This window comes from Falco punctatus, assembly GCF_963210335.1.
Source record: "Falco punctatus genome assembly, chromosome: 3".
NCBI lineage: Eukaryota > Metazoa > Chordata > Aves > Falconiformes > Falconidae > Falco > Falco punctatus.
This window is the reverse complement of record NC_137582.1, coordinates 61687322-61707108: the sequence shown is the minus strand read 5'-3', so window position 1 is coordinate 61707108 and position 19787 is coordinate 61687322. Positions and strand designations below refer to the sequence as shown.

The 19787-nt window shown below is 38.1% G+C and overlaps 1 protein-coding gene across 15 annotated transcripts in view; it reads left to right on the top strand.

The window, feature by feature from the left end:
• PIEZO2 (piezo type mechanosensitive ion channel component 2) overlaps positions 1 to 19787 on the top strand; it is a 314755-nt gene that overhangs the window by 267938 nt on the left and 27030 nt on the right. For 12 of the 15 annotated variants that reach the window (XM_080379006.1, XM_080379005.1, XM_080379004.1 and 9 more), the window contains 6 exons: positions 100 to 203; positions 2255 to 2353; positions 4751 to 4859; positions 6531 to 6596; positions 9936 to 10102; positions 14810 to 14985. In XM_080379006.1, coding sequence (XP_080235132.1) covers positions 100 to 203; positions 2255 to 2353; positions 4751 to 4859; positions 6531 to 6596; positions 9936 to 10102; positions 14810 to 14985 — 721 coding nt within the window. The remainder of the gene's footprint in view (positions 1 to 99; positions 204 to 2254; positions 2354 to 4750; positions 4860 to 6530; positions 6597 to 9935; positions 10103 to 14809; positions 14986 to 19787) is intronic. The other 3 variants (XM_080379010.1, XM_080378998.1, XM_080378999.1) reach the window with 1 other exon arrangement.

The window sequence follows — 19787 nt, the reverse complement described above, 5'->3', positions numbered from 1 at the left end:
GTTATGAATTTTTAAATGACTAGCTGGCTGTTCATAGGTCTTGTGGCAGTTAAGAATAGAATTTTTCAGAAAAATAAGAAAATATTTTGTTTCACTTAGTGGTCAGAAGTGGAAATTATTATTTGTTTGAGACGGATAGCGAAGAGGAAGAGGAAGAGGAGAAAAAAGAAGAAGAAGAACCTCGGAAAAAATCTGCATTTCAGGTACTTTATGGTAATTTGCTTTCTAGGTGACATCTGGAAAAAAATGTAGGCTTCTCATAACACAGGCATATATGTTAAAGCAGCCAGGACATCTAAAGTAGACCCGAAAAGTACTGAAAATTAAATTTCTTGCCAACTTCAAATTCAGTTGGCCTGTTTTAAGTATTGCCAGATTCCTACAGGAACTATATTAAGATCGTATTCTCATTCACTTATGTCTGAGGAAAACAAAAATACAAAAGCTAAGAATCTGAGATTTATTTTTTCTGCACTGCAATAAAGACAAATGAAGATGCTGACTTGCCTCTGGCACTGCTGTACAATGCCTCAGTGGTTTTCTGGGTTTGAGTAATGTTATCATTCCATAAAGGAATGATCCCAAAAGTAAGCAACTTTTCATGGAAAAGAATGCATACCTTAAAAAAAAATATATTTTTTTTTTTTTATTGATCCTAGTGGACCAGAGAAATGTATCCTTGGGTTGTAAAGACTTTAATATTTAAAATTACAAAAGGAGACCACATCACTTTCTCTCCTTTCTTTTTCAGGATTAACATATAACATGTTATAGGTTAATATGTTTGCATTTTAAGTGAGAGGCTATGTTGAAGTAAAAGGAGATATTGTAATGTTAAAAAGATAGCTGAAGTTTCCTAGCTGCTTTCCTACACATGGACTGGTTGATGTTAGACAGTACAATGTATTGAATCCACAGGCTTAAATGAAGAACTTGGGTGAAGAAGTTAGTGAAATACTCATAAGTTTGCTTTAATCTTCAGAAGATTAAAATTTTACTTGTTGAAGAGTTTTCAGACACAGCACAGAACTTTTTCAGGTTTGTAACTTTAAAAGTTTAAGCAACCAGGTAGCTTTTTGTAGATGAGTATTCCCATCTAGGTGCAAACTCATGTCACTGCAGAACTGGTCCATTACTGAAAGCCTGACCCAAGCAAGAGCAAGAAACTGCCTCCATGCTCTTTGATTCCTTGTACCAATAGCTTTTAAACAAAGCTTCCCAGACTAGTTCAATTCAGTTAGTAATATTTTATTTAGTTCATTGATACATTGTGCCTTTAGTTTATATACTTATATTACATTACCAACTGATTACATTTGTTAAACTGCCTGGGAAAATTTTTTCTTGACCTTAAAAAAGACAAAACAATTCTGGATTGAAAATAATGTGATAAGTAAGTGTTATTTTCTCTTATTACACTAATTTTTTGTATATTTTGCATTTAACTCACCTTGGACCATAAAAATGGCTCATGAATTTCTAGGTCATTTTTCTCTCTGGTTTTCATGCAGGTATAGAGGAAAGTTTGCATTCTTGTTTCTCCTGATTTTTTAAAAAATTGGTGACAACATTTTGTTCAGATGTGCTGGTGCCAAGCACTGAGATTTTAAAGAGTTCTAAACCAGAGGTCAGAAGCTAATAAGATTTTTTTCATTTACTGTGGGTTTTGGGGTTTTTGTTTGTTTGGTCTTATTTTTTAAGGCTCAGTCCTGAAACTATTAATCTGAGGCTGGAGGATCTGGTCTTTATTTCAAAATTCTAGTCAGATGTTCTGTATAGGTGGCCAGCTCTGCAGTATGTGCAATATGAAGATGTTGGATTGCTTTATATAGGAGGGGAGTTGTACAGAACAGGAAATCAGTTTTGTTTATGAAAAACTTGTCCTTCATTGGTCATCATACGTATTTCGTCTTCCATCACCTTGCACATAGTCTTAATAAAAGTATTAGCAAACTGAACTTATTTGTTGTAGAGCCTGCTAAAGATATTTTTAATTGTTGATTTTTATGTTAATGTTAATTGTGTGCAATAGTCACTTCAAGAGTTAACGGAGTTTTTATTTATTAGAGAATGCAGGCAGTTTAGAATCATCTTAATAAAATTTTATTGTGAACATCACAAATTATCTTTTTTCATATTGAAGTCTATGAATATAATTTTGTTCTTAATAATCTAGGTACCATAATTCAGTTATACTTTTTATTAATATTTTCTTGTTTTCTACTAATTGCTCTTGCTTTGTCCTTCTTTATAGAGAGCTATTGGGAAATTTGCTTCAGCCATTTTAGCCTTGCCAAAGTCTGTTATTAAACTACCCAAAACTATTCTTCAGTATTTAATCAAAGCAGCAAAGGTACTTGACATTTTGCGAATACTCAGTATGTGACCCATCCCATAGTTCCTAATGTAATGTATTACTTTGTCCTCGTCTGCATTTTTCCTCTTACATGAATGATTAAAAGGAATAATGACAGCCAAAGCTTCATTCCTAGTAAATGCAATGCATTTCATACTTCTGGAGTCGTTAACCCACACAAAAAGTGATCTATGTTTTTTCAAGTACAACCCCAGAGAGAAAATGCAGACCCAAATTCTCATTTTCTTCTGATACTGCTATAGAAGATGGTCACATCAAGTTGCATGTATCTTATGGACACCGTGGTAATTGATCTCAGAAAGCTGGTAAAATGTTTGTAAAACACACATTCTGCTCCAAAGCCCTTTTTAGCTCTCTACTTTTCTGGCCTTCATCATCATAAAACCGCTTTGTGCATCTTCTTTCTTGTCCTCCTTGGGTACATTTAAACATTTACTACTTTTGAGAGCACGGTGTAGCATTTTACACTCCATATATGTAACAGATTACTCACAAGAAGTGAGCATTACACACTGAGCTTACCAGCTCCAAAGCCTAAAAGATACTACATTTAAAGTTTGTCCAGTGGTAAAAATCTAAGTAATACATATGTATGCACTCAGTCAGCTCTTAAAAATATCCAATGCTTAGTGTAATGTAAGTAGTTACATTAAGTTTATTAATCAAATGCCTTTTTTTTTTTCATTCTTACCTTCTACCCTCTCTAATTTCTTTATTCACACTATGACTGTGGCTAGCATACAGCTAACTGTTCAACAGCAGGTGTTGACAGTTTCTGCCTTTCAGTAATACAGTATTAGTTCACTTAAGGATCACCATTCCCCCTGACCACCTTCATTAGAAAACACCTATTACAAATCGAAAAGAAACCAGTGCCTCTGATCCAACACATTTTCTTATGTGGTGCTTGCTTTGAACAGGTCAGACATACAAAAGTAAATGTACAGACCTTGAGAGATTTGGAAGAGGACCTTCTTATCATCAGTACCAAAATAATTGCCTCTCCATTTTTGTATACATTCACAAAGCAGAACAAAGTATTATTCCCTTTTAAAGTCATTTAAAGTCAGTTTGACAGTTCAAAAAAAAAATCCTTTAATATTCCAAAGCAATTTGTGTATGCAAATTTAAAAAATACAAATAAACCAAACAGAAATTTTACCATTCTGTCCTATGAGGGGCAGTTCCAGCTTCACTGAGATATGCGTGTGTTGCCATCATTGTCTGCATGTTTGTCTTGTGAATTAATAGACCTGTTTTATTTTCACCCTCATGCCTGCATCTGTGTGATTCCCTGCCTGTCTCTGTTACCAGCCTGTGTTGCTTAGAAATAGAAGACAATGCAGTGCCAATTGAAGATGATTACAATTTGTCAATAGAAACTATAAAAGGAACAAAAGAACATCTTTTGTCCTAAAGAGTTGTGGAGAGGATAATTTATTGTTATTCACATGTTATGTCATATAGGGAAAGAAGATATGAGTGTTACTGCTTTTATTTTGTAACCTTCCTTCACAGCTTGAGCAGAACTATTCAAAAAGTTACTTTTGGGTAAATGCCCCCCCCCCCTCCCGCCACTGCTATAAGATAAATATTTTGGGCCACTTCCATGCTTCAGGTAGTCATACAAGTTAGCAGACTGTTGATCTGAGTGAGTGCTGTGAGCAGGATTTGGCCCCCTAAAATCCCCTTGATATATATAGGTAAGTATTACTGTCTTCATTTTACAACTGTGAAAACTTTACCAGAAGGATTCATAACTGACTTACATGAAGGAACAAAGGGAGCCACTGTCAAAATCAGGATGAAATTTGAGGAATTCCTGACTGCCAAGTTGGGACTGTGCATAGATAACACGTCTGTAAACGTTCCACTGGGATCTGCAGAGTGAAAAAAAAAATACCTAAAGTATGAAAACTGTGCAAGTACAAATACCTGTACTGAGATATCACTACATCTTTTGATGCTTTAGTTAGTTGGTTGCAGCACTTTCTTTTAGTTTCCATTAATCTGCATCTTGCCTGTAAAATGATAATGTAGAAATACAGAATTAAATGGAGAGATTCAGGTGAGGTAGCCCATATGCACAACAGAGTATTAATTCCCAAAGTTCAGAGCATGAATTTTTGTGGGTTCTAATGAAACTTGGTTCACCCACAAATGTTTTCACATTTGGTTTTATGCTAACAAAAATAGCACATGAAAACTCAGCAGATCTGCAGGGGAGGTGTTTGATTTGGGATTCAAAATATTTCCTGACCCCTACAGATCTGAACGAGTTTACTCAAACTATATAGTCCTGCTTGTGGCTTATTCTGTGGCTTACTCTCAAAACATGAAGAACCTTGAAATAAATGAGTTTGTTCCTTCCAGTTTGTTTATCAGGCCTGGATTACTGACCCCAAAACAGCACTACGACAGAGGCGCAAAGAGAAGAAAAGTTTTGGGAAAGAGAAGCGAAGGCGAAAAGGATCTGGGGATGGTAGGTAGACTTCAGTGTTTTTAAAAATACCGTGTTCACTAGACTGCCTGTTGTTCCTGGTAGTGAAAGGCGGCTGAGCTTTAGAGGGCAGGTGCTCTCAGTTCTGGCTAAAAAGTGGAAAATTTACTTTTGGCTGGCTGTTTCTCCCAGCACCAGCCCATGAGAAGGCCAGCCAGAGCTGTGGTCTTCTGTTCTACAGAACAGACCCTGGGGGGGATAAAAGAGAAGAGGGGCTATGTGTGTTTTCCGTGGAGGTTCAAGACATGCACCCAGAACTTTTGCCAAATACAAAGACTCAACACATTGCAGAAAACATCAGCTATATGAAAGCATTTGTGGGAATACTTGCAAGAGAAAGCCATAACCCTGTAAAGGTATAACTTTATAAACCAAATAACCTGGTAGTGAACAACGTTCCTGCAGAATATGGGAGTGTAAATGCCAAGTGTTTGGTCAGTATCAGGCAGAGGTAGGACATTACTTTCCACTCCCTCACCTTATGAAAATTTTTATCTTACTCCTACGTTTTTCTAGGGTTGCTCAAAGTCCCTCATTTTGATGACAAATTCATGTGTGTTCCCAGAGAAAGTTTTGTATGAGACAGACTCAGGTTTTGTGTTGAAGGACTGTTTCATGAGAAAGTTCCTGAAAAGCCATAGTTTGAGTGGAGCTGTAAGAGAAATTCAATGAAATAGCCACATATCACTTCTTTTTGCCATATGTCCTATATTAATCCCTAATGAAGCTTGAGTTGATATTTGGGGAAAGATATCAAGAAATGTTTTTCACTTTCCATGCTCACTGAGGAGCCCAAATATCCATGAAGCTCTAAATTCACAGTCAATTCAGCAGGTAGCAAAAGGAAAACATACAGATTTTAATACAGTTTTGCTGGCACTGTAAAATCACTCATGCCTTTAAAAAAAATCAGTTTATAATTGGGTCATATCTCTTTACCTTTTTCTTCCTTTTTTAAACAAGAAAAAATAGAAATTCAGAAGCCTTTCTGGTTGGTATAGATGGGGGAAGAGAAGGGCTCATTCAGGCTGAATCAGCTGGACTTCTCCATTTGTCGTCTTCACCCATTGAAAAGAGGGAGCTTTACAATTTGACTGCTGCCACTGAAGTCATAACTGCAGTTACTGGGTATTAGGTAGAAGGAGAGTAATTTGTCTGCCTGTAGCTCTACATCACTCTTCTGCTGCAGGCCTACATAAAAGCAAGTGGTAGTTTCAAACCAGCTCTGCTGCTTCATTTCAACCCGAAGATCCCACTCATTCATTTGGGTTTGCTGGGTCAGAGGCAGGTGATCAGAGCACTGGTCTGGTTGCCCTTTACAGAAGCTGGAGAAATGAGCTCGAGTGTGAGCCAGTGAAAGGTGAGGCTGAGAAATTGCCTGGGCTCATGCCAACAGATGATCTTGCTCAGCACCCTGTGTGGCAGAAAATGCCACTGCAAATCACAAGAGAAGGGTGGTCATTCGTGAACATCTTTGCTGACAGGGTTGTCCCCTCACTAGAATCCTTTAGAAATGGAAATGTGATTTCTGTTTAGTGGTAGGTGAGGAACCAGCCACTACTGCTTAGTAACTGTCACATTTTCTAGCCTGAATGGCATTTACATCCACATTTCTATAAGTATCCTTACTGTTTCATGCATTGTTTTTGATAGGTGGTACTGATGCGGACTGTGAAGACAGTGAAGAGGAACCTATCAAGAAGAAATCTGATGGACCAGGTATGAAGGCAGAAAGAGGTTTTCTCTGCTGTTAAAATGCAGTTGAGACCAGTGGTGTAAGCAGTGCATCACAGAGAGCGTTGCTGTGATCCCAGGCTTGCATAAAAGCCACAGAATGAACTCTAAGCTGAGAACTTGCTAACTACATTCAGGTTTTTAATTGCCAGATTTATAAGTCCTGAGCATAGGAGCTTCTACATCTGGACTATTAGCTACTGCACTGATTCTCTACACACTAGTAAATACGCCTGCAGGCTCAGACTTGATCACTTGCTGTATATTCTCCTCATAGAACAACTTACACCTAAGCTTAGCTTCCAGTCCTGATTGCATACAGCCCTGTTAAAATCTCCATTGATGTTGAATGTCTGTAATGTTATTATTGGCACAAAGACCTTGTGGTTTTTTCAGTGTGTTTTAGCAAGGTTAGTATAAATGCTTTTGCCTGGTACTCACCCATTCAGCAAGGTGCAATACTTTCCTCTCAAAAAATGGGATTTTCCAGATCTTACCCATTCTCATTCATAATCAGACTTAAGGATGCTCTGTACAATAGAAGAAGTTGCCAGCAGTTTGCAAGATCTTGCCCATATTGGAAGTTTTCCTACAAAGAAGTGTAATAGATCATAAATCTAAGCTTGGCTCTTTGTTTCTAACTGGAGTAAAAGAAGAAAAGAGACTCTTCTCTTAAGTAAGTCGTCATCATGGCTTGCCTTGAGTGAGACTTCGTCTTCAAAAGCTGTTTTTCTTCTCTATTTAAAATTCATTACCACAGTTCCAATTAGAATTGTATCCCTAAGTGAGCCACAGGATAGAAGGTGTTACAAAGACATGGGAGATGTCATTTCTTTCTCACAGGAGCAGTGGTCTCAAATAAGCAAGTTACATTGCTGTGGGGTTTTTTTTGGTGGGGTTTTGGGGACTTTTTTGTTTGTTACTGGTGGTGCACCTGCGTTAAAACACTGAGTTGAATCACTGAAACACATCTCTAGGGAAATACTACAGAAGCTTGGTGCTACACAGAATTTAGGGAAAGAAAAGGAGGTTTATACTTAATTTGCATTGGAAATAGTCAATTTAAGGTGCTTTATATTTTGATTGAAATAATTCAGTCATTCCTAGGTAAAATTTGTTAGATTGTTGAAAAAAATCAGATGGTAATAGTTAGTGAAGCATTATTACCATTATTAACCTTAGATCAAATCCTGTCTCACACTCCCAGGCAGAGAGGAGTCTTTTCTGCATTTGACCCTTTAAGTTAGAATAACAATGTGCAGAAAATAAATATTTGTTTCCCTTTTTGAAGATGTTTAGATGCAATTGATCCCCAAAAGATTATTTTTAAAAAGTTTTTGAGAACAGCAAAGCTGCCAGAACAGCTACAGCATCATTAAAAATGTATGCTAAAATCGCCTCCATCCCAGAAAGAAAAATGACCTTTCAGATTAGAGTGGAAGTGCCTGGCAAAGCACTGTGGTGAGACTACGGCAAGCCAGTGATGGTCAATAATAAAGACAATTTTAACCTGAGAGCTGCAATTCTCCTGAAATCAGTAGCAGAAATCATATATTAGAGAGGAAGAGTATGGATTAAAAAAGAACATTTATATGTTGTGTATTTTTGTGTGCCCTGTTTTCCTTTAACCTATTCATAATATTATCAGGAATTCAAAGGAAATGAATGGTCCTTGAAGTACAAACAACCTTACATTTAATTTCCAATGTCAACATTTCCTTAGCTTCAAGATCTGCACGTTGAAATCAGAATTAATAAAATTTCAGTAGCTAAATCATAAAATATCTCCAATTCTAAATGACATAGAAAAAGCCTGGAAAAAAGAGCAAAATACTGTTGAATATAGTTTTGTGACCAGGTGAAGGGGGCTAAATGCTCTTACATTGGAGATACCAAACCATTTCCGTGGCATTGCTCAGCCAAATGATACATACTGCCATTTCAGAATCAACTTGACAGGAATGTACCACTAATGGGTTTTTTTTTTCCTTAGTTTCTGTCCACATGTTATGTGCGTACAACCCTGCCTGCACACCCAGAGACACGTGCATGTTCTTCCGTAGGATTCTTTTTAACTTCATCTTTGCATTCTTCATAAGTAATGAATGTGCACTCCACAAAGTTTTGCGTGCCATCTTGTGGTACAGCTAAGAAGTGAGGTTGTTAAAAGCATCCTGCTTTAGCACATAGGTTGGCTCCGTAGTACCTACTTCAGACATTTTGTCCCTGCATGGCAGCTTATTGACAGTTTTCTAATATTTGTTAGTCTGGTTACTCTAAATTTGATCTTTATAGCTAGTGCTCTAGGATTTGCAACCTAGCAGGGACAACTAGGTTTGGAACTAGCTAGCTGGAAAGAATTTTTTTTTTACATTACATTACATTACATTACAAAGAAAATTTTTACATTACCTTACATTACAAAGAAATTTATACAACACCATGTAAGAACTGTAGTGTGGTGTGTTTGTTTGTGAGCAGAAGAGAAATAAGCTGAAAGTTCTGCTTTTTGGGTGAGAAGTGCAGTTGCCTATGATAAAAGGCATTACTAAAATGAGAAATTAAATTGACACAGCTGTGTTGAGCAAAATAAACTACTATTGTTGGCATAAACCCATAATCCCTACTCAGGGGAAGGTGTACTGTTTTGTCAAAAAGGTGCAAGAGTAATGTTTGATAAATTATTTACGTGATTTGTCCTAGTTGGGCTAGTTGATTGGAGATCACTGATGACACAGTGCAGCCTATTTTAAAAAAGAGAGGCTTTGGAAACCATACAGAGAGGTGTGTCTAGGTGTTTGGAAAACTGAAAGAGGTTCAGAGGCTGTTTGGGCAGGTTAGACTTTAAAACTCAGCTAAGCGATGTTCAAGCACAAAAGGCAAACTGTGCAAAGAGAAACGCACGCAAGTACCTAGACAGGTAAGGGGCTCAGTTCAACACACAGGCTGAGCGGCTGCTGGGATCACAGGGGCTGGGGGTGTTGAATAGCTCTCAGAAGATGCCCAGATCTTTGGGTTTTGTTTTACAGACTTATGCAAACGTCTCTCTAAAATCAGGGGCTGTTTATATGACTAGTAATTTCAGGACCAGAGAGTTATGGGGTGCAAAAGGGATTCCAGATGATAAGCCTAGACATGCAGGCAGGAAAATAGCCCAGACAGCCAAAAGGCATCCAGCCTTCAAAGGTTCCTTACTATGATAGGGCCTTGCAGCCTAGATTATTATTATTAGACAATAAAGGAAAAATGAATCTAACTTCATGCAGATACACAATGAAAGATATTTGGATTCATTAACTCTCTGTTGCTTTTCCTCTTCCTTAGATAACATCATCAGGAGGATATTTAATATCTTGAAGTTCACTTGGGTCCTTTTCCTGGCAACATTAGACAGTTTTACAGCTTGGCTTAATTCCATCTCAAGAGAACACATCGATATCTCCACTGTGCTAAGAATCGAGCGCTGTATGCTGACCAGGGAGATTAAGAAGGTAATGCCTTTGGTCTTTTTTGTCTGCTAATGCCATTTCCAGCTCAGTGAAAAATGAAAGGTTGTCTTTTCAGATCACTGTGTTAAGGAGAAAAATTATAAAAATCTCACTTATACGTGCAATTTAAAAATAGGCCTGAACTCCTTTTACTGCTTGCTGTTTTATAAATATATAAATAATAAATTACTCAATTTATTATTTGGACACAAAACAAGTTATTATAAAAATAACTCTTTGAGACATTGATATCAGGATTTGGCTGAAACACTCCTGTGATAAGGTGTGGTTTTGAGAGACTGGGAGAGATTCAAGTAGAGAAGAGAAGATGTGCATGTTAAACAGCTCAAAAACTACCTCAGTCTGCATATTTCAGTCTTTCAGGAGTAATTTTCTTCACTTTCATTGAAGCTATGTGGTCCTCCATGAGCTACTTATATATTAGTAAAATCCATTATTATCAAAGATTAATGTTAGTAGTGTAACTGGAAATGTATCTGGATCTTCAAAATGCAAGTAAGTTGCATAATACCTTGAAGTTGGATAAAGCTCTTATTTTAAGCACAGCTGTTTTTACGTATGTCACTAGCTACCCAAAAGCTAGAAACCTGGCATAAAAGCCTCAGTTTTAGTTCTTTCCACCTTTTGTTAAAAGCTGCAGCCTGTCTCTGAGATAATAAGTTGAAAAGGTCAACAACACGTGGGTACTCTTGACCTTAATAAAGCCCCGTATTGCTGGGACACCATCGACATCTGCTGGCACAATAAGCAGAATAACTCAGGAGGTTGGAGAGGCAGGCTTTCCTGGTCAGATGGAATCCGTACCCAGTCTGGCCAGGAGGCGCTGGGCACAAAGACTGCTGCTTCAGTGTTAGTGTTTCATTACTGTTATTTTCGCCAAGGTGTCCTATAGTAAGTGGATAATAATAGCAACAGCAATTAAATAAGTAAATAAACGTGGCATATACAGAGTAAATCCTTCTTCAGAATATGTTCCAGCTTCTGGCAATGGATAGTGTAGAGCACCCTAAACCAGAAATTGCATCTGGATCATTGTGTTTAATAATGCCAAGGAATCTATATTCTTGGAGTTTGGCTAGTAGCTTTTAAATCTATTTTTAATGTTGGCTTTCAGAAGATCCTACAATATGGAGTTTTGTAGAGTCATTCCATACTGTGTGTTGAAGAGCAGTTCCTCTTGTTCATTTTAAACCCACTTCCTGATTGTTTTGGGGTTTCCTGTAGGTCAGAGATGTATCCCGTTTTCCTCTACTATTCCCAATTGTATAAATCTGCATGGAGTCTTCTCAGTCATTGTCTTGCAAGTAAAAAGTCCTTTCTTTTAGCTTCTCTCACATGGAATCCATCCTGTGCCTCTGGTCATCTTAACTGTCCTTCACATGATTTCCAGTTTTAATATGGCCGTATTAAGACTGGATATAGAGAACAACACACCATTTTAAAGGCATGGGTGAATCACAGATTTTTACAGGAGTATGATGTGTTTTCTTTTGCTTTCCTAGTAAGATTTAACAGTCAAGCTCCTTTGATTTTTAGTGAATGCTGCCTATTTTCAGGGGACTATACACTCTCAGTCCAAGACTTTTAAGGCTAACAAAAGCTGACATAAAGCCTGTCATGCTGTATATGCAGTTTAGGTTATTTTTCCCATTGCATTTCCCATTCCCATTTCTTGCCATTTTTTCCCCAAGTCACTCAGTTTTATCAAGTTTGTCAGTAGTACCTTAGTCAACTGTACACTTGAATATGCCAGATAATTTTTTTTTCATGTGCAAACTTTATCACATCACTATTTTCTTCCTTACACAGATTATTTCTGAATATGCTGGACAGTAAAACTACTTGGGGGAACCAGTCAATTACTTTCTTCCTTTGTAAAGAAAAAGTATTGTTTGTGCCTCTTATCTCCGGTCTTATAACAGAGGATAAGTATAATAAATAGATGTAGTCCGCTTTATTTCATGACCACTTAATTTCTTACAAGGGTCACTCAGGATAACTCCTGAAGCCATTTTTAAGGACTGGTGTTACCTTCTCCTCCCCTGGCACTGTTTCATCTGTTGTCTGCTGCAGAGCTCTTGGGTCAGCCCCTTCCACTCAGTGCTCAGTTTATTGTTTTGTTCTCGGACTTGTCTTTTAAAAAATAATTACTCCAATCATTCCATGGAGTTCAAGTTATTCCACTGGGAACATCAGTGACTTTTTCTGCTTTGAAGAGGGATGCAAAAGATTCAGTCTTTTCTTGTCCTGATGCCATAACTCCCTTACACCTTTTTATGCCTTGATCACCTGTTGATACTCTGGCTTTCTGGCAGTTGATTCTTGTAATATTCTTGAAAATGGTTTTGTTACCAGATATATATTTTTTATTTTAGCAAGTTATTCCTCAGCATCTCTTTTGGTTCAATTTTGCTGAAGTTTTACATTTAACTGTAGAAAGTTCATTCATGTTTGTTTTTCCTCGTGACTTTCACTTATTGAAGGACATTTTCTTGCTTCTTCCTCCTGGTCTTTTCCATTCTGGTGACTTTGTGTGTGCCTGCAGGCTCTTTTGTGATGTTTACCTATTCCATATGACTACATTTGAAAATGAACTTGTGTTATTGTGCATCGTTATTCTGATGGCATCTTCTGTAATCTTCCTTAATATTTAACAGGCACTAGTGCACTCCTGGTTTGATGATCACAAATCAAGCCTTCATATTATACTTTTTCAGCATTAATTGGTTCAAGTCCACCCACAGAAACTCTGTGACAATCCTGGCACAGTGAATTTATTTAATTTGTTAGACTTTATGTTTTTTGAACCATACCACCTTTTTCTCAAACTGTCTTCTATTCCATCCTTCCTGTAAAATCTGTTCTGTGATAGTACAGTATTGTAGTGATATTTTCGCCCCAGGTCACACAGGACTTACATATCCTTACTGAAAATCACATGATTCCTTCTCCCCACCCCTGAGTTTTCAGTTTTAACATTTATGCAGAAGCCAGGCTAACTGCCTTCTTATGGCCTTTTCTTATTTGGGACCTTATTTTGATCATTCTTTGCTACTTCTCACATCAACTTTATTCAGTTTTTCATAGCCTTTGTTCCCAATTTATTTATTTATTTCGTGTTGCCAGCAGCCTGGTGCTATTTTGATTACAGTAGAGCCCATATGTACTTGGATACTGCTATATCCTGCTTCAATCCTAAATCGTCTGGTACTTAGGGACCCTTTAAAGTATTTCCCCTTAGTCATTTACCTTTAAACTTCAGATATATTTCTAGGATCTTTCTCACCTCTTCTGTGAAATATTGGTACTATGAACATCAGAATCATCAGTTCCTCCACAGCATCCCCAGGTCTCTGTAGCAGCTCCATGCCTGTCATTGCTGCCCAAGAAAAGAGCCTCTCACTGCAAGCATCATGGTGACGTTTCTTTGTTCAATGTGGAGTTGGGAACAGTTAACTCGATATATGAAGTTCCTTTGGTCTTTCTTCCAGCTACAGAAGAACCTGAAACTGAGTCCTCCATCAGTTGTGGGCCACTTTTGCTGTCACAGCTCTTCTACTTTATTCCAGGCCTGCAGCTGAGCTAGAATGTAGCATGTGCCGTAATTTCAGAGTCAGGCTGTCATAATGGTACAAACATTTATTACTGCAGAAGCAACACAGTTTGTATACAAACAAAACTATTTAAAACCTTGAGTTTCAGATTTTGTTCTTAAGATTTTTTTTTCTTCAGATTTTGAAAATTTTAGATTTGGGGTAGTGTAGAGGACCAGACTTGAAATAATAGTAACTAATAATATTAATAAAGGAAATATGGGCAGTATTTTAGTGTACTTTTATTATTTTAGCTGGGAAAAGTCCTTGCATAAGGCTTCACTGTAAGTCTGACTTTTCAAGTGCAGCAATCTTCTCTCTCAGTGTATCTTCTGAAGTCAGTGCAACTGCTAGGGAAATGGTTGGATGTGTTTCCGCCTAAACTGGAATTCTCAGGTTTAGTCTTATGACACACCTTTAGACTTCTGATTGTAATGTCATAGCCAGAAAGACTTGATTCTGTGCCCAGATCTGGGCTGACAGTTAATAAAACCACCCTTTCATGAACTTGCTTGATCTTGAAGTCACAGGGAAAGAGTAAAGGTCTTCAGTGTATTTTTCAGTTTTCCAACTCTATCCATACTTCATGAATAAATACTTATTTTGGGACACTAATGAAAATCTAGAACAGTTTGTACATGACCTGTTGGGTTTTGGTGTGGTTTTTTTCTGTTTAAAACAACTGCTATTGACCATTAATAAGATGTATGATTTGTTCTTAGAGTCAGTGAAGCTATCTGAAAGAGATATCTCAAAAGTTGCTGGAGTACAGGTTGAGTCATGGTCCCAGCCCACACCTCATTTTCATGCTGAATGATCTGCAGTCCACCTGGCAGAGTTTTCTTGGCTATATATAGGCTGAAACTGCTTGCATTGCTCCAGTTTTGCTTGAAAAGCCAGCTCTTTGTGCCATGGTAATTTAAGTCAGAATCTGACTTGCACTCTGGAAAGGAATTACTAGTGGGAGGTTATTATTTACTAGGAAACTGTTTTCACAGTTCTTAGTCCATTCCTTGCCAAATAACAGAAGAAACCAGTTCCTTGAAGAATATACCTCCCCCCTACCATGTGCCTCTACCTCTACTCTCTTCCACAGGGAAATGTTCCAACACGGGAGAGCATCCATATGTATTACCAGAACCACATGATGAAACTTTCAAAGGAGTCAGGACTGGACTCAGTTGATAAAAATCCTGGTCAAGCTTCTGGTTTGCAAGCACCTGAAAGAATGGATAGTTTAGATTCAGCAGCTTCTCGTGACAGTATCTCCAGGTACTGATTTAATTTTATTTTGTTAAAGATAGAGGGATCATGCAGTAGATGTAATTTTAGATAATGTCTAAGTACTGATGAACTTTCTAATTGATGTTGAATCCACTTTTTCATTTATCCATGCCATTTTAGTAGTGAAAACTCAGCTTCATGTTAGTATTCCTCTGCAGGTGGGTTCAGTTGTTGGACTAACTCCTTTTCCACTGCATGACTACCCTGCTGCTTTCTCTTTCCCCTAGATTTAGGAGTTATTGACAGGGGTTCCAATCTTGTAAAAAGTAATGGAAAATAAGAGCCTCTTAAGGGTGCTTTATGGGATACTGTTTTATGAATTCAGGCGTGGAGTTTGGGGAACGTTCATTCATTGTAAATATTTTGTCTTTGTAAAATAAATTGTTGTCTGTTGCCCACAAATCAAAAAAGGCTTTGCACTGAGAGAGGTTATGGATTTGAGAGAACAAAATCATACACACCCTGTCATACAAACGGGGCAAAGATCATCTGAAGAGCCTGGTGTCCAAACTACTTTGATTACAGTCCAGCAGAGCTACATGGTTTGTGGATCAAATACCCATACTTGTTCAGGAAAATTGCTTTCCTCATCCTTTTCTGAGGACAGATGCCATCAAGTCATTTGCCAAAACTACTGCATGCTCCTACTTCTCCATGCACAGAGGCAAACACGTTAACTTCCTTCTCTTATAGAGACAGCCTGTTCCCACCATGTCCTTTATGTTCTTCACTTTTAAGATACTACAGAAATTGTCCAACATGAGGGGGAAAAGGGAGGGAGGGCTTTGGAAATCCATCTGTTTCATAATCCATTGCATTCTGCTCTCTTGTTCTCTGAAGTGTGGAAGTATCATATTGTTTGATACTCTCAGCAAACTCGGTAGCTGCTGTGTACAGTAAAATTATGCTTAGCTTTTACTAATGACATATGGGTAGATGTTAGCAGGCTGAAAATAATGAGGGCTTGTCTTCCTTTCTGATGTTACTGAAGAACAAGTGTAAGAGAGTACCTGTGAGTACTGTGCTTCAACAAAATATTCACAAATTGCTCCTCAGGGTGAGCACTGGCCTTTGAGAGGTTCACTCCAGTAAAAAAAAAAAACCAAAACCGAGCAAATCTTCCTTGATGGCTAGCTACCCAACTAAGAAACACCTTTGTGTTTTGTCTCAAAGTTTTACAGGAGTCAGATGATGTGAGAAAAATGTAAACCCAAATTATATTACCACCTTACTTGGAGCCACTTGGGTATTTGCAGGGCAGAATTTAACTCCACAAAGTTTGGTCTCACCTAAAGAAGGAATAGTAGTATCCATCTGCTTTCATTAAATAGTTTTTTGATCACAGTATTTACTATTGATGGAAGAAGTTATCATTATTATACAACCACGTTAGCAAGAACTTTGACTAAAAGCAAAGGGAAGCCATTTCCAAAGTAAATTCTAAAAAAGAAAGACAAATATTGGAATTTACATGTGTAAATTCTGCCTCTTTGATGAGATGGTATCGAGTGCTGAGCTACACTTGTGTCTTTTTTTTCGGAATAACCACCCATTTGTCATCCTGCTTTGAGCATACTTACACATTTAAAATCTCTTTCCAAACTCAGAGAATTCAGTGATTCTGTGGAGCTGCTTTGCAACAGAAAAAGTTACATCTTTCACATGCATTACTGTCATTGCCACTTCCTTAGAAGATGTCACAGGACCTATAGCAAAGGCAGGATTATGACTGATTTCTCTAATCTCAAATTCTCCTTCTGGTAATGAACAATCAAATATTCTTGCACTGAGAGTATTTACAAATTGTACACATCTGCTATAATAATAATAATGACCTGTAATTAGAGGAAGCAAAAATGGGTCTGTTGGTGGAATGATAATGCCATCTGGTTATTGGGGCACCCTTGCATGTCTCTTCCTGGGATTACGAAAGTGCTTATGAGCTTTTTTAGAAAAGTGAAATTTCTTTAAACTCCATGTGATTTTGAGCGATTTTCTTTTAATTGCCCAAACAAGAGAAGGAGACATCTTGCATTTCAAAGTAATGATTTCCAGTAATTATAAAAGCAAGTAATTAAATCTAAAGCACCCCTGTGATCATGGATCTAGGACTGCAATGGAAAACTTTCATGAAGGGGCAGAAAGTTTCTAACCAGCATTCTGGTTATCCTTCTTTGATTGCCCTACACAATATTCTGTAGTGCCAATTAGATCCAGGAGTAGGATGGGCCTGTGTGGAAGTACACAGGGCTGCAGAGGCACAGAAGCTATTCCACTACAGTAATACATATTCCTCAGTACTCAGCACAGGAATTACTGTAGGTGTCTGCTCAGTACTCTGACCACTGTCTTTTCAGAGAGAACAACCTTCCTGACCAGTTGCAGGAACTGCACATTTCTTCTGAAGTTCAGGGCTGACCCTTGTAAGTCTTATTGAGGGATGTTGTTCTTATCCTAGATAAAGCTCTAAAAAGATTGTGGGATTTTCTCTTTTACCAGGGCTATCATTGATTCTCAGTCATTTTTCTGTGCAATAGCTAGAGGTGTAATGAGGTATTTGTAATGTAATCGGTTTCTCTTTATGTATGAATACTCTTACATATCCTAAAGGTGAAGTGCAGAGTTCATATGGGCCAGGAAGAGACAAGTGATGTTGATCTTTAACAAGCTCTTTGAGGAGCACCACCTAAAGGGATAGGGAGTTAGCATGGTAGAACATTCACTGCTGTTTGTTTCCATGTGACTGATGAACTGCTTATTACGTTAAACAGCTTGTGAATTTCAGTAACATGGTTGGGAACTTACTAAAACTGGTTGGCTGCCTTTGTGGGGCTTTGCCTATAATTATGAATAACAGCTAGATGAAGATCCTAAGTCAGATTTCAGGATATCCAAGGTTTTGTATCCAGTTCAGTTTGTATTCATTTTTGTACATCACAAATAGCGTATTCAGTTCCCAACTCTACCTTTGTGTAGGCTTTTGTAGGAGCTGCAGCTGGGAGCCCCTGGCCCTCCTGTAAGAGTGAACATGCAAGTGCGGTCAGGGTGTTTATGGACACCACTTTTCATCTGTGCTTCCCTCACCAGATGGGTGAATAGGCAGGGAGTACTGGAGAAGTAACGTTTACCTTGGGAGGCAGAGGAGAGGACGAAATGAAAGTCCCAGTTTGGTGTGGGATCTGAGTCTGATTTAGGAGGCTGAATGACAGGAAATGTTTGGGATTTCTGCTTACAGGTGTGGGGAGTACAGTACTTTACAAAGGTAATGCCAGTCAGTGACTAGCCTACAGACAGAAAAAAATCTAGAAAAATTTGTAAGTCACCACTTAGACTAATAAACTCTCTGGGAAGGGTAAATTTGTTTAGCAAAAAGGAAGTCATAAAGTAAGAAATTTCCCGCTCACCAAGGATAAAAACATCTCTGCTATATATATCCCCATTTGAAATGGATACCTGATCAACTTTATGTAAAATACTTGAATTCAGGGCTTTTAATGAACACTCAATTTAAAGTATCTAGTCCTTTAATGATTACAAAAAGCTAATGCTTTTCAAGGTCTCCAGAGACACAAGTCTGAAAAGTCACTCAGGAAGATATGCTTGGATTAAATTTACGTGATAGTCAATGACTGAGTCAACATCAGCTTTGCCAAGTGTAAATCTCTGCACTTTATTGGTGTTCTCATTTCCTCCATGTTCGGAAGCATGCTGCTAAAGTATATAAAGAATATACAGACTGTGCTACAGGTGTCATCTCATACACATCTCCTGAAAGTCAAGGATACAGAGCAGCTGCTCAGTCAATAATTCTTCTGATGATTCATTCTTCATTTAAAACAGCTTTAAACCAGATTATGGCAGGGACTCCATCTGGGCAAATGTTTTTATGTGTTGGGATTAATGTATGTTTTTTCTTTGATTTTTCTGGGACCTGGGTCAGAACTTACATGTTTTGCAGGGCAGCTGGCATATGTTTCTTCCATTGAAAATGTATGAACGGGCAAGTGCAACTTTTGATTGCAACAGCTGCTCTGCTTAAGGCCCTTGGAAGGTTCCCTTTGAACTATGTCTGCATTTAAAATACTTCAACACCTTATTAAGAGGTGTTGCTCTTGAAAAGAATAAACTCAGCCCTTGAGATGTAAAATTTCATGGATAACATTGTGGCACACGGGCAGAAAGGTAATCTGCAAAACCGGATTGCCTACTTGCTGCCATCTCCTTATATTTTAGCACCAAAGCCTCACAAAACCTGGCTGTTCTCCGCAGGTATATGTGCAAAGGGACACCTCCTCTCTCATGACCCCCTGGCGTCAGTAACTCAGAGCTCTGACTGATTTCCATGCTGCTGAATCAAGCCTCTAGGGTGGACCTCCTGTTCCTACAGGAAGCAGCATTTGCTGGTTCATCAGAACCCTGTGCCACGCAGACAGCCCTCCAGGTCTTGTCTGGAGGATGCTTGTGTGCCTTTGCGCACACATTGAAATAATGAAGTGGCTTTTAAAGGGTCTTGGCCAAATGAACTGGCAGGACAGAGGTACCCCTGCCATTAATACTGTTTAAGGAAAGTATTTCACAATACCTTTGGTATCTTGGTGATACTTTTCTTCTATTCAAAGACCGAAGTGTGCTTTTAGCCTCAGCCCATTCTGTCAAAGGCGATCAGTGAGTGCAGGCCTAAGAATAACTGCTTCCTTGCTCCATGTATTTCACTGTTTTCCTCCTCAATTTTCTTAAGGCAATAATTGCAAACTGTCCCTTCATGCCACTAGGGTTTTTTCCTCACTTCA